Raw genomic sequence first — 13,350 nt, 5'->3', positions numbered from 1 at the left:
AGTAGTTCATATAGTCCGGCCCTCCAGCTCTCTGAGGGACCGTGATCTGGCCCCCACTTTAAAAAGTTTGAGGACCCCTGCAAGGAGGAAATGGTTGGTCGCACTGAAAACCTGATATGGGACAGGGCTCTCCGGCGGATTCTGTTTCCTCCCGGAGGTTGGGAGCCAGGCCCTGAGTGAGGAGTTTGTAGGATGAACGTGTCCCCTCACTCAGCCAGCCTCGCTGTAGGGTCACCAGCGCCGAGGCGGGAACTTGGTTGGAAGCGGGTGGAGCTGAAGCTTTAAAACCCGAAGGAGGAGAGGCTGGCTGGGAGGAAGGAGACGTCCCTCTGACCTGAGGAACCCTGCATTTGGGCCAGTGAACGAGGGCGTGTTTTCCCTAGGACCTCGTGCCGGGGCTACGACTCAGGCTCGTCCAGGCCTCTCCCGGCGTGGGTCTCACGTCCAGGCCTCGAGCCTCCTCGTCCTCGAGGAGGACCAGCTGGAAGCCATTTTGATTAAGCTCCACCACCGAAGGACAATACAGCCCCGCCCAGAGCAGGCGCGCCCCCGCGGCGGGCCGGGTGCGCGTGTCCGCGCCTCTTCCCGACGGCCGGGCAGGCGCCGGGCCCGGGCCGCGGCGGCGCGGGGCGGGGGCGCGGGGCGGTTATGTAAGCGTTGCGCGCTCCCGCGAGGCGGCAGCCAATGGGGAGCCGCGGCGGCTCGTGCTCGCGCACGCAGGGCGGGGGGAGGGAGCGCACGGCGTGCGCGCGCCCTCTCCCTCCTCCACCGCTGCCGCCTCCTTCTTCTGCCGCTCCTGGTGCCGCCTGTGTGCTCGTTTGGTGCGGACCTGGTGCCTCTTTTGTGAAGCGGCAGCTGAGGAGACCCCGGCGCTCGCCATGGCCGACGAAAAGCCCAAGGTGAGTCCGGCGCCGGCCGCCTCGCCTCGCCGCACGGCGGGGTCACGGCGCGGGCTGGTCTCCAGTCCGCGCCGCCGCGGGCTCCCCGCGCCTTCCCGGGTCCCTCACGGGCCGGCCGCGGCTCAGGCCCGGGCGTTCCGCGCCATTTTCCTCCCTCCCCTCTTCCGCCCGCCCGCCCGCGCCGGAGGAGGCTGCGCGGCCTCCCCCGCCCCCGGCCGCCTCAGAGTGCGCGCCGGCGCGAGTGGGGCGGGCGGATCGCGGGCGCCCGCAGGCCAACGGCTGCGAGCGGGGCTCCGGGCGGCGGCGGGCGCGCGGGAGGAGGGGCGTTGGGGCGCGCGGGGTCCCCACCCTCCGCGGACCCCGAGCGGCGCCGAGGCGGGTGCTGCCGCCTCCGCGGCGGCGGGGAGTTCCCTCGGCCGGGACTTCCCCGCGGGGATGAGCGGCGCGGGCGGCCGGGGGCCCGGCCTCGGGCCGCGGCGGCGATCAATGGGCGCCGGCGGCTCGGAAGCCGGATGGCGGCCGGCGGTCCTGCGGGGCCGGGGTTCCCGGGGAGCGCGTCCCAGTTTAATGGCCTCGGGCCCCCCCCGGGGGGGGGAGGGGTAGGGGCTTCTCGGTGTGAAACGGCCCCTCACCTCGGGGGCCATGTGCTTCCGAGAAGTCGGGGTGGGTGTCCGCGCGGAGACTTCGGGCTTAACTTTTTCCGCGGGTTCTGAGCGCCGAGGAGGCTTTTCCCGGGAGGACCCGGCGCGCCTTCCACCTCCCACCTGGCGCCCGGGGCTCCCCGTGCGGCTCGGTTTGGTTCGGGACACCCCCCTCTCACCCCACTTCCTTTCTGAAGTGATGGAGGGGCGACAGGATTCCTGGTGCCCCGGATCTGGGTGAACTTCAGGTTCGGTGGGAATCGGCGGGGAAGACCTGGAATAAACTGCATTTGACTCATGTCAACAAAGGGGAGGGGAGCAAGAGGGCCCTCCACCGAAAACAAACAAAATGAAGCTGCAAGCAGAGGCGAACGGTAATGGTGGTTCTGAGTTACCACCTCCGCTTCGGAGGGAAATCAGGATATTTGCTCCTGCGTGAGTTTTGGTAATGGGACTTGAGATTTAAGTCATCAGATTGAGTTTGGTAACTTGAACGAGTTTTGAGTTTGTTCCCCTGCACCTGTACTTTGAAAAGGGAAAGGACGCTCGTTTTTAATTTTTTAAGGGAAAAGGTAGATTTTGAAAGTGACCGGATATGCCCTTTTAGACAATTAAAGAGAGCCCCGGAGTGAATGGATGGAGTGGGGCTCATCTTTAAAAGTCCATTGCTGCCACTGATCGCTAGTCCTGCACGAGGCTTCGTTTCTGTGTCTGTGGCAGACAGCTATGCAATGTCACCTCAGGGTTTCTCATCTTTTCAGATTGATTTCAGCGGCTGGAAACAGCTGTATGCTCTTGTATCATGTACAGCATGAGAAACCTGTTGATTCCTGAAGCAACTTGGGCTGCAGCTGCTTTAAAAAGGTGTTTGTTTTTTCACATTTTCCAAATTGTACTTTTATTTTTCTTTCAACAGGAAGGAGTCAAGACTGAGAACAACGATCATATTAATTTGAAGGTGGCGGGGCAGGATGGTTCTGTGGTGCAGTTTAAGATTAAGAGGCATACACCACTTAGTAAACTAATGAAAGCCTATTGTGAACGACAGGTGAGGAACTGGCACAAGCACTTTCACTGAATAAAACTTACTTAAATAAAAAACAAACCTTATTTTCATGAGAATAGAAAGGAGACTAACATAATAAGTACACTGACTTTGGTAGAATGAATATGCCCTTATGTATTTGACATCAGTTTTATCATACACTTGGACTTGGTATATTGATTCTTCATGGAAACCCTGAGGATGGGTTGGTTAATATATGACTAGAGTCTAGTCCTGTGCCACAAGTGCATCAAATTATACTCACAACACATGATTTGTTTCCAAGGTGATATAAGAATATAAGGATGAACATAGTAAAATTTTTTGTCAGGCTCTGTTCATTTCAGATTTGTCTTATGTCAAAACTATTTTGACCAGTTTGGAAATACAATTAAATGTGAGGTTTTTTTTTTTGTTTTTTTTTTTTAAGTGAGTTTAAGGACATTGCAATTTTCCTGAAGCGTGTAAAATGTTAATATTCTCTTTTTTACACTAATAGTGGATGTCAAGAAATTTAACCTACCCGAGCTGGCCTGCGAACTGATATGTCCCAGGTTCGATTCTGGTCAAGGGCACATGCCCAGGTTGTGGGCTCCATCCCCAGTGGGGACTTGCAGGAGGCAGCTAATCCATGATTCTCTCTCATCATTGATGTTTCTCTCTCTCCCTCTTCCTTCCTCTCTGAAATCAATAAAAATACCTTTAAAAAAATAAAGAGGAAGCAGAAATATACAGATGCTGGGAGGTAAATGTAAGCTGTAAGACAATGAAGCTTCCCTCCGTGATGAGTAACAATACAAAGGCATCTTTAAAAAATGACTTTTGCAAGTATAACAGAAACTCTAGTACCTACATAAGTGACTTGGCAGAAGTATTTTTAAAATTTTTATTTCTTGATTTTAGACAGGAAATGGGGGTAGAGAGAAACAAATTTATTGTCCCACTTACATATGCATTTATTGGTTTGGCTCTTGTATGTTCCCTGACCAGGAATTGAACACACAATCTTGGTGTATCAGTGACACTCTTACCAACATCTATCCAGCCAGGTCCTCTGTATACTCTTATTTGAAGAATTTTGGTGAAATTCCCCTATTAGTTAGTGAATATGTACTTTTTAATTGTGCTAAAGATTTTTTTTTTGCACTGGCACCTTTCATATTTGAACACAAGTTCCCCTTCAGATTACAGGGGAATTTTTAAAGCTAATCATTTTGTAGAAGTTTTATGTTGCCAAACCTTATATAGAACACAAACGCATGCTTAAATTTGCTGGTTTTCAACAAAATTTTCTGTGTATCTTAAGTTTTCTCTACTATTAAATTTTAGCTATTTAACATTGATTTTTTTAGAGAGAGGAAGAGAGAGAGAAATACTGATTTGTTCCACTTATGCATTCATTGGTCAATTTTTGTATATTCTCTGGGGATCCAACCTGCATCCTTGGTGTATAGGGACAATGTTATAACAAACTGAGTAATGGCCAGGGCTAAATTTTAGCTTTTTCATTATTTTTATTTTTTAATTGATTTTAGAGAGTGAGGAAGGGAGAGGCTAGAGAGGTAGAAACATTGCTGAGATACTGCCTCTAGCATGCTCCCTACTGAGGATGGAACCCACAACCTGGGCGTGTTCCTGACTAGAAATCAAACTCAACCTTTGGTTCATAGGTCAACACTCAACCACCAGGCCACACCGGCCTGGCTGACTCCTTGCCTTTTAATAGCCCATACCTACACTTGGCAGTTGAAAATTCTTGACCATGGATTTGCTATCAAGATTAATTGAATCTGCATATTAACTTTGTAATGAACACATTTGAAGATATGGTGAGTCTGGAGTTTCAGTGGATGTATAATGGGCATCTCAAACTGAACATCCAAAAGAGGACTCTTGATTTTACTTCTAGAAATCTTCTCTGGTGTCCCCACTAAGTAAATAGCAATAGTTAACATTGTTGTGAAAGCCAATACCTTGGGGTCATTATTTATTTTTACTGATTTCAGAGAGGAAGGGAGAGGGACAAAGAGCTAGAAACATTGATGAGAGAAACATCCATCAGCTGCCTCCTGCACACCCCCTACTGGTGATGTGCTGGAAACCAAGATACATGCCCTTGACCAGAATCAAACCTGGGACCCTTCAGTCCATAGGCTGACTCGCTATCCACAGAGCCAAACGAGTTTCGGCAAGTTTGCCTACTTTATGTCAGCCACAAAGTCTTCCCACTGTAGTGTGGATATACCCTACAGATTATTTCATGGAGTGTCAGGTGGTTTCAGAGGGCACAGATTTATTGGATTATTCCAATTCATTTTTGTGAAATGAGAAAATGGACCCAAAGAGATAAGCTCACACAACTATTCAGGCACAACTCTAAAGCTCAGGGACGAGATTTATTCAGGAGCTCAAGTACTGGTTTAATGTAAATTCCTTGTTTGAATTTACAAGGCTTATGGAACCTTAATGAAAAGTCTTCTGAATTTTGGACTTTTGCTCCATAGCAGAATATTTTGTTGATAAAGAAAAGCATATAGCCTAGGCAGTTTGGCTCAGTGGATAGAGCATTGGCCTTCGGACTGAAGGGTTCTGGTTTCGATTCTGGTCAAGGACACACACAGGTTGCGGGCTTGATCCCCAGTGGGGGCCTGCAGGAGGCAGCCCATCAATGATTCTCATCATTGATGTTTCTATCTGTCCCTCTCCCTTCCCCTCTGAAATCAATGAAAATATAAGGGGGGGGGGGAAGCATATAAACAGGTGGCATTAAAGGAATACACTCCTGGCTGGGTGGTTCAGTTGGTTGAAGTATCTTGTCTTACACCCAAAGGTTTTGGGCTCAATCCCTGGTCGGGGCACATACGGATGCTTCACATTGATGTTTCTGACTAAAATCAATAAAAAACATCCTTGGGTGAAGTTTAAAACAAAATAAATACAGTTTGCTTATGTTCTGGCCCTGCCTTTCCCCCCCTTTTATTTTGAATGGCTGCACCATTGTCCTTATATGACCTTACCACTGGCTGTAGTGGAGGAAGAACCGGCATATAGAAGGTGCTTGATATTTTGTTGAAGCACAATCTTCAGTGGAGTGTTTTTAAATATGTAAAACTTGGTAATTAATGCTTTGAATTAGTGATTCCTTTTGAAATCGCTAATTAAAATAAAAAGTCATGAGGAATTTCACCTACCTGATGAAGGATTGCTTGTAATCTTCAAGACGGGCAAGGGCTAGTCTGTAGTGGTATGTGTCTATAGAGTTTTAAAGAAGAGTATTATGACCTTCATGTTACAGATAGTTTAAAGTCAGATTCAGCAAACCCTTGTTAAGAGAATAGAGGTGTTACATAAGTATTTGATCAGCACTTGGAATATTTTTAGTTCTAAGAATGTGGTTTAATTTTAAATAGATCCCTGGCTTCTAGAACTCAGTGAATTGGAGTGTCATCCTATTGCAGGTTCCATTCCCAGTCTAGGGGCCTGTGGGAGGCAGCCTTGTAAGATGTTTTTCTCTCTCCCCCTTCCCTCCCTCTCCCTTTTTCTCCCTTCCTCTCTAAAAAAAAACAACCCCAAAAGTCAATATAAACATACCCTCAGGTGAGGATTTAAACTAGGGGTGTCGAACTCAATCAGAGAAGGGGCCAAAATCTAAAATCCAGCCTAAATCGCGGGCCGAATGGTTTACTGAACAGTCATAAACTGTCATTGTGATGGAAACGCAGCGGAGTGCAGTGATGACAGCACGTTGCGGGCCACATTGCAAGGCCTGGTGGGACGGATTTGGCCCGCGGGCCTTGTGTTTGACACATGTGATTTAAACTATATTCATTGAAGTATGGTTTTTGTGTAACAATTATAGTTTTAGCATCATATTGAGTGGCTTCTTGTAAGATGCTTTCTAGAAAGCTATCAAGTTAATATATTTATACCATACCTCCAAAGATACTGTAGTTTTCTTTTTTAAAAAAATATATTTTATTGATTTTTTACAGAGAGGAGGAGAGAGTGATAGAGAACTAGAAACGTCGATGAGAGAGAAACATCGACCAGCTGCCTCTTGCACACCCCCCACCAGGGATGTGCCTGCAACCAATGTACATGCCCTTGACTTGAATCGAACCCGGGACCTTTCAGTCCGCAGACCGATGCTCTACCATTGAGCCAAACCGGTTTTGGCAAGATACTGAATTTTTCTATCTTGTCTTCATTTGGCTGCAGTTCTCAACAGCTTTGATGCTTTGCTCCTTCTCCCCCTTTCCCACTCCTGTTTCAGGATCTCTGGAACATGCATTGAGGAATATTGCTGTGGGCATCAGTTAACTCAAGTTTCCTTTTAGTATCTTATTTAAATGCACAGTTTAACTCTAGGTCTGATCTATTCAGGGTTGGATTAGCTACGATCTCAAAAGCAGTACAGCTTTTTTTTAAAGAAGAACTTTTATTTTTCCAAAGAAAATTAGACATAATTGAAAGAAAGTAAAAGTCATCCCAAGTCTTTTTACTCATAGAAACATTGGTAGCAAATGTATTCATGTCTCATTTAATACATTTGTGGCTAAATATGCACATAGTTTTATTATTGTTTGCAGTAAGATGCTTTTAACTTCTCTTGTACAGGGTTTGTCAATGAGGCAGATCAGATTCCGATTTGACGGGCAGCCAATCAATGAAACAGACACACCTGCACAGGTAAAAATCTCTGTGTTAACTAGAAAAAAAGTCAATTTTTTTTGTAATTTGCTTAACAGCTTTGTTTATTTGTTAACTTTTAGATGTTGAAATATAGTTCTATATCACAATTCAAAGCTATGTAAAAGATGATCAAGGGGGAATAGAAAGAAAAAAAAAACAGGAATAGATTGAGGAAATGCCACTGGTTTTAAAATATCTGGTTATCACTCAGTAAAACAAATATGTCATTTAGTTTTACTTTAACCCATTTTTTTTAATTGTCCTTTTTTTCAGAATGTTTATTGATTTCAGAGAGTAAGATAGATGGGGAGAAAGATGGAAACATCAATAATGAGAGAGAATCGTTGAATCACTGCCTCCTGCTCACCCCACTCTGGGGATCAAGCTGGCAACCAGGACATGAGCCCTGACTGGGAATCAAACTGTGACCTCCTGGTTCATAGGTTGACCCTCAACCACTGAGCCATACCTGTGGGACAATTGCAAGTTTGTTTTTATTTAATATAATTTATTGATTTTTTTTTACAGAGAGGAAGAGAGAGGGATATAGAGTTAGAAACATCAATGAGAGAGAATCATCTATCAGCTGCCCACACCCCTTACTGGGATGTGCCCGCAATAAGGTACATGCCCTTGACAGGAATCGAACCTGGGACCTTTCAATCCGCAGGCTAAAGCTCTATCCACTTCGCCAAACCGGTTTCGGCTGCAAGTTTTTTGAGAGTGGGGGCTGTGACAGTAAGTGGCTTGCCAGAACTCACTACAAAATCTGATGCAGCCCTGGCCCACGTCGCTCAGTGATCAGAGTGTTGGTTCGGTGAAGGGCTTGCACCTTGGATGCAGGTTCCATCTGGATCCTGGCCCTGTGTGGGATGCAACCAATAGATGGAACAGCTGTATGTTTCTCTCTCTCTTTCCCCGCCCCCTCCTTCCTCTCCCTCACTCTCTTCTTTTCACCCCAGCTGCTCCCTCCCTCTCCCCCACCTCCTTCCATTCTCTAAGAATCAATGGAAAAAAATATCCTCAGGTGGGGATTAACAACAAAAAAAGGTGATGCTGTCTGATCCCTTTATCTTTACCTATCTTGGTCGGTCATATTGTAAGCTTTTGTTTCTTTTTACCTTTTCAAGTTCCAGTTAAGAATTTCACTTTGGAAATTTAAATTAGAGTCTGAGTATTTTTGAAAAATTTTTTTATCACGCCATAAAAACCACAAATGGTATGTGTGGCCCTAACCCGATTGGCTCAGCAGATTGTGCCTGCAGACTGAAGGGTCCATGTTCAATTCTGGTCAAGGGCATTTACCTTGGTTGCAGGCACATCCCCAGTAAGGGATGTGCAGGAGGCAGCTGATTGATGTTTCTAACTATCCCTCTTCCTTCTCTAAAAAAAATAAATAAAATATATCAAAAAATATGGTAAGAGTGAAGCAGCACATCAAGATTGTGGCTTCCTTGATAATCTTAAAAACACAAATATCTATGAATTATACTTGAGGGAAAATTTGAAGAAATTCTGTTGGTGAGTCTCTAAGAAGCAATTAGAGTCCATAACCACAAGGTGGAGCTGCATTCTATTTTTAAATACACATTTTTTATTGATTTCAGAGAGGAAACGAGAGAAACATCAATGATGAGAGAGAATCAATCAGCTGCCTCCTGCACACCCTCTACTGACGATTGCGCCTAAAACATGGGCCTGTGCCCTTGACCGAAATCCAACCCCTAGGACCCTTCAGTCCATAGGCTGATGTTCTAACCACTGAACTAAATCGGCTAGGGTGAGCTGAATTCTCTTGATGAAAGAGAAAAAGCTCTTTTACCTTTTAAAAGCATTTAAAGTTTCACTATAAAATTTAAAATGCCAATAGTTTCAGTAGATAGGCTGAAGATCTGTTTGGATGTGTGTGTTTTTTTGATTTTGTGGTTTTGTTTGTTTTTGCATCCCCGGTAGGCCTGAATTGGTGGTTTTAAAAGAATAAAAAGAATTCATTAAGCTAAAGTCTGATGATTAGAATGTATTTTCTGTTTTGTGAAGCCCTCAGCCCCCACCAGAAAACAGTTCTAAGGCTAGTCTACTATGCTAACTGTAAATACTAAACTGTGAGGGGGATTTGTTCAGGCCTGCATTACAAAATCTTCCAATGAATTTAGAATTGAATTCATTTTAGAATGAAATTGACTTGTTTTAGAATTGTTTTTCCAATATGAAATAGAAGAACTGTAAATCAGAAAGCCTCATCAGCCAGTTTTAATAGCAGTATAATTATGGTGCCCATCATTCTGTTAAATAATTTCTTCAACTCATTTAATTCTCATAACTGAATGCTGTGCCTTTTTACAAAGGGAATTGAGACTCAGTTATTAATATTTTAATGCCTTAGCTCTCCTTTGAGTATATTTGAACTTGGTTAGAAACAGCTCCCTTTGTTAGGTGCTCAAGATTATTTTATTTGCAAAATTACCAGTTTTTAAGGGTAATTGTCAGCATAATAAACTGTTACAAAGGTTATTTACTTTACAGCAGGGGTGGGGAACTACAGCTGGAGAAATCATTCGGTCTGGCCCTGCCAAGGTATTAGGGGTGAGTTAATTAAATGTTTGACCAAACATAGCAGGCTAATGTTTCTAAGTTGATAATTTTGTATGGCCTGAGAATGATGTTATAAATATTTAAGTGGCCCTTGGCAGAAAAATGATTCCCCACTCCTGCAGTTTACAGGTTCTGGTACCTTCCTATTATCAACATGGTTGTTTTGTGTATAATATATGGGTAGTGAAACTTGCAAACTTAATTTGTGAATAGCATTTTAAAGTTGAAATTAACTTAAACACAACACAAGTTTCTTCTTGCCCGTTCCTTTTCCTTACTGCATAGAGGCAACCACTGTTTTATACATAGGGAAAGATATGCTCATGTACACACACACACACACACACACACACACACTCTCTCTCTCTCTCTCTCTCTCTCTCTCTCTCTCTCTCTCTCTCTCTCTCACTCTCACTCACTCACACATACTTTTAAAAACACAAATGTTGCCAAAACAGGTTTGGCTCAGTGGATAGAGCATTGGCCTGCGGACTGAAGGGTCCCAGGTTCGATTCCGGTCACCGGCAAGTACCTTAGTTGTGGGCTCATCTCCAGTGGGGGGCGTGCAGGAGGCAGCTGATCGATGTTTCTCTCTCATCGATGTTTCTAGCTCTCTCCCTTCCTCTCTAAAAAAAAAAAAAAAAATCAAAATTTTTTTAAAAAACACAAATGTTGCCTAGTTTATAAATGTTTTTAGTATTCTAGGGATATTTCTACTTCACATGTAAATCTGCTTATTCTTTAATAACAGTTATGTGATAGTTCATTATGAATGTATAGTATTTCTTTGGGTTTCTAGTGATACTTAGGTTATTTCCATTCTTTTTTTTTTTTTAATATATTTTATTGATTTTATACAGAGAGGAAGGGAGAGAGATAGTTAGAAACATCGATGAGAGTCATCAATCAGCTGCCTCTTGAACACCCCCTACTGGGGATGTGCCCGCAACCAAGGAACATGCCCTTGACTGTAATCGAACCGGGGACCCAACTGGTCCTGGCAGGTTATTTCCATTCTTGCTCATCTAAACAACATAGTGAGATCCTTTACACGCATCACTCTTATTTTCAGTACTCAAAGGAGATGATTTAACTCATAGACATGTTCAGTTTTTAACTTAAAAGCTAAGTTCTCTATAATCTTCATTAAAAAAGGATACCAGCCCTAACTGGTTTGGCTCAGGTTCGATTCCGGTCAAGGGCATGTACCTTGATTGCCTGCACATCCCCCGTGGGGAGTGTGCAGGAGGCAGCTGATCGATGTCTCTCTCATTGATGTTACTAACTCTCTATCCCTCTCCCTTCCTCTCTGTAAAATATCAATAAAAATACATTTTAAAAAATAAAAATAAAAAAAGGATACCAATTGAAAAATTACTTAAAGCTGAGATGCTAACTAAGTTAGTGTCTGGGATGTCTAAAATAACCAAAACTAGAATTGGGTGACACTTGTGCAGTTTTTCAGGATATTTAGGTCTGATAGTTATAAATTTTAAGAGCTGAATTATCAGTGGCTTTTTTTCCTTTATGCCAGTTGGAAATGGAGGATGAAGATACAATTGATGTGTTCCAGCAGCAGACAGGAGGTGTCTACTAAAAAGGGAACCTGCTACTTTACTCCAGAACTCTGTTCCTCCAGACCAAGAAGACATTCTCAATTAGAAAACTGCAATTTGGTTTCAACACATCTGACTACTACAGTATAGTTTTCTCTATTCTTTCATTTCCCCTTCCCCATTCCTTTATTGTACATAAAGTAACTGGTGTATGTGCACAAGCATTTGCATTTTTTTTTTTTAACTAAATGGCCAATGGTGTGTTTTGATCTACATCAAATGGAGACGGGACGGGGAAAAATACTGGTTCTGTGAAAACACCCCCTTTCTCCATTAGTGGCATGCTCATTCAGCTCTATCTTTATATTCCAGTAAGTTATTTTGCTCTCACTGTTTAACAAAAAAAGAACAACATAAAAATTCTTGCATACCTTGTTTGATTGGAGAATTTTAATGTTTTTCATTTATCATTGTAAAACCAAGGACAATTTTATAACTTTTTTGTACGTAGCTGTTACATGTAGGGCAATCTGTCTTTAAGTAGGGATAAATTACTCTAAAAAATGAATCCTAGATAGTTTTCCCTTCGAGTCAAGTGTCTTGTTGTTTAAATAAACTTCTTGTTTAAAATGAGCTGTTCTCTTTATTCTGAGGATATTAAATAAGAAAATTGAAGTTTAGGAAAAAAACATGAGATCAATAGGCCTGTTAGAAGTAACATTTAAAGGAAGAAATAGAAATTTTTATTTCTGACAGACTAATGCAAAACAGAGTAACAAAGTCATAAAAGTGACTATAAACGGATGTTCCAGCCTCCTCTTTGTTCAAAAAGCTTAGGTCCAAATATGCAACTTTAATAGCAAAAAAAAAAAAAAAAAGGTCATACTGTGTGGATTTACTCTCAAGCATTCTTTTCTGTAAACCATTTCCTGAGGTCTTAGTAAATGCAGCTAGAAAAAAGGTCCTGCTTTAGCTAACTGCTGATACGTCACTTCTCTAGCTTTCACTTTTATGAGTATGCCCTAATCTAAAATAGAATCTAGTCTGTTTCTTATTTAAGGATGTTGAAGGACAGAAAATGTTTATCTACATATATTTCTCTTAGCATTAAATATACAGGTCATTACTGTCTTCAAATGTATGGGGAAAGATCATTTGAGCAGGAAAGATAAAGAAGATGATCTAATTCTTAACTCCTGTTTTAGAGGTGAGAAAACTGATCCAGAGTTGTCACAGCTATATGGTTATAAAACTGGGACTAGAGATGTTTCCTACTGCCTGTTAATCCCAATTGAATTCTCCAAACTGGTTCTCAAACAATTCCCACCCCTGCTAACCTACCGATGTGGTCTTATTGGATCAATTCCCCATATGCTATAATCCACGTCATTCACTTAATTCACTGTACCTCTTTCAGCATGATCTCTTTTCATTCCCCATGTCCACAGTGAATGAGCTTCCCCAGAATCAGGAATTCTCTAGATTTTTGGCTCTATTATGTATATGTTAATCATATATATATATATATATATATATATATATATATATATATATAAAATTTATTGATTTCAGAGAGGAAAGGAGAGGGAGAGATAGAAACATCAATGATGAGAGAATCATCACTGATTGGCTGCCTCCTTCATGCCCCACACTGGGAGTCAAGCCTACAACCTGGGCATGTGCCCTTGACTGGAATTGAACCTGGGACCTTTCAGTCCGCAGGCTGACTCGACACTCAATCCACTGAGCCAAACCAGCTAGGGCAATATATGCGTTGATCTTGAATCAACTTTTATTTTGCTACCAACCCATTTTTATAGCTTACACTGTGAGACTGTGGGAATCCTGCCCCCAAGAATTCCTAGAAAGGATCAGTTAAGCACATTTCTCTTGACTTACTGATCTAGGTACTATTAAATGGAGTT

General features: G+C 43.1%; 1 protein-coding gene across 2 annotated transcripts; it reads left to right on the top strand.

Annotated features, from left to right (window-relative positions):
• Positions 1-759: 759 nt before the first annotated feature.
• Positions 760-12,058, top strand: SUMO2 (small ubiquitin like modifier 2). Of its 2 annotated transcripts, XM_036412153.2 has the most exons (4): positions 760-899; positions 2,457-2,588; positions 7,203-7,274; positions 11,404-12,058. In XM_036412153.2, the coding sequence occupies exons 1-4, from the start codon at positions 879-881 to the stop codon at positions 11,464-11,466; spliced, it is 288 nt and encodes a 95-aa protein (XP_036268046.1). In that variant the 5' UTR covers positions 760-878; the 3' UTR covers positions 11,467-12,058. The 2 variants fall into 2 exon arrangements, with proteins under 2 accessions (XP_036268046.1, XP_036268045.1); XM_036412152.2 differs by lacking the exon at positions 7,203-7,274.
• The last annotated feature ends 1,292 nt before the right edge of the window (positions 12,059-13,350 follow it).

The sequence above is a fragment of the Pipistrellus kuhlii genome, unplaced genomic scaffold (genome assembly GCF_014108245.1).
Source record: "Pipistrellus kuhlii isolate mPipKuh1 unplaced genomic scaffold, mPipKuh1.p scaffold_m20_p_44, whole genome shotgun sequence".
Taxonomy (NCBI): Eukaryota; Metazoa; Chordata; class Mammalia; order Chiroptera; family Vespertilionidae; genus Pipistrellus; species Pipistrellus kuhlii.
Note: the sequence above shows the minus strand (reverse complement) of the source record. Positions and strands in the feature narration are given on the sequence as shown.

Excerpts from the sequence above, each read along its gene's own strand:
- SUMO2 (XM_036412153.2), top strand. The coding sequence starts at position 879 with ATGGCCGACGAAAAGCCCAAG. Across the intron at positions 2,589-7,202 it reads AAGCCTATTGTGAACGACAG|GGTTTGTCAATGAGGCAGAT; the intron begins GTGAGGAACTGG and ends TCTCTTGTACAG. Across the intron at positions 7,275-11,403 it reads AAACAGACACACCTGCACAG|TTGGAAATGGAGGATGAAGA; the intron begins GTAAAAATCTCT and ends CCTTTATGCCAG.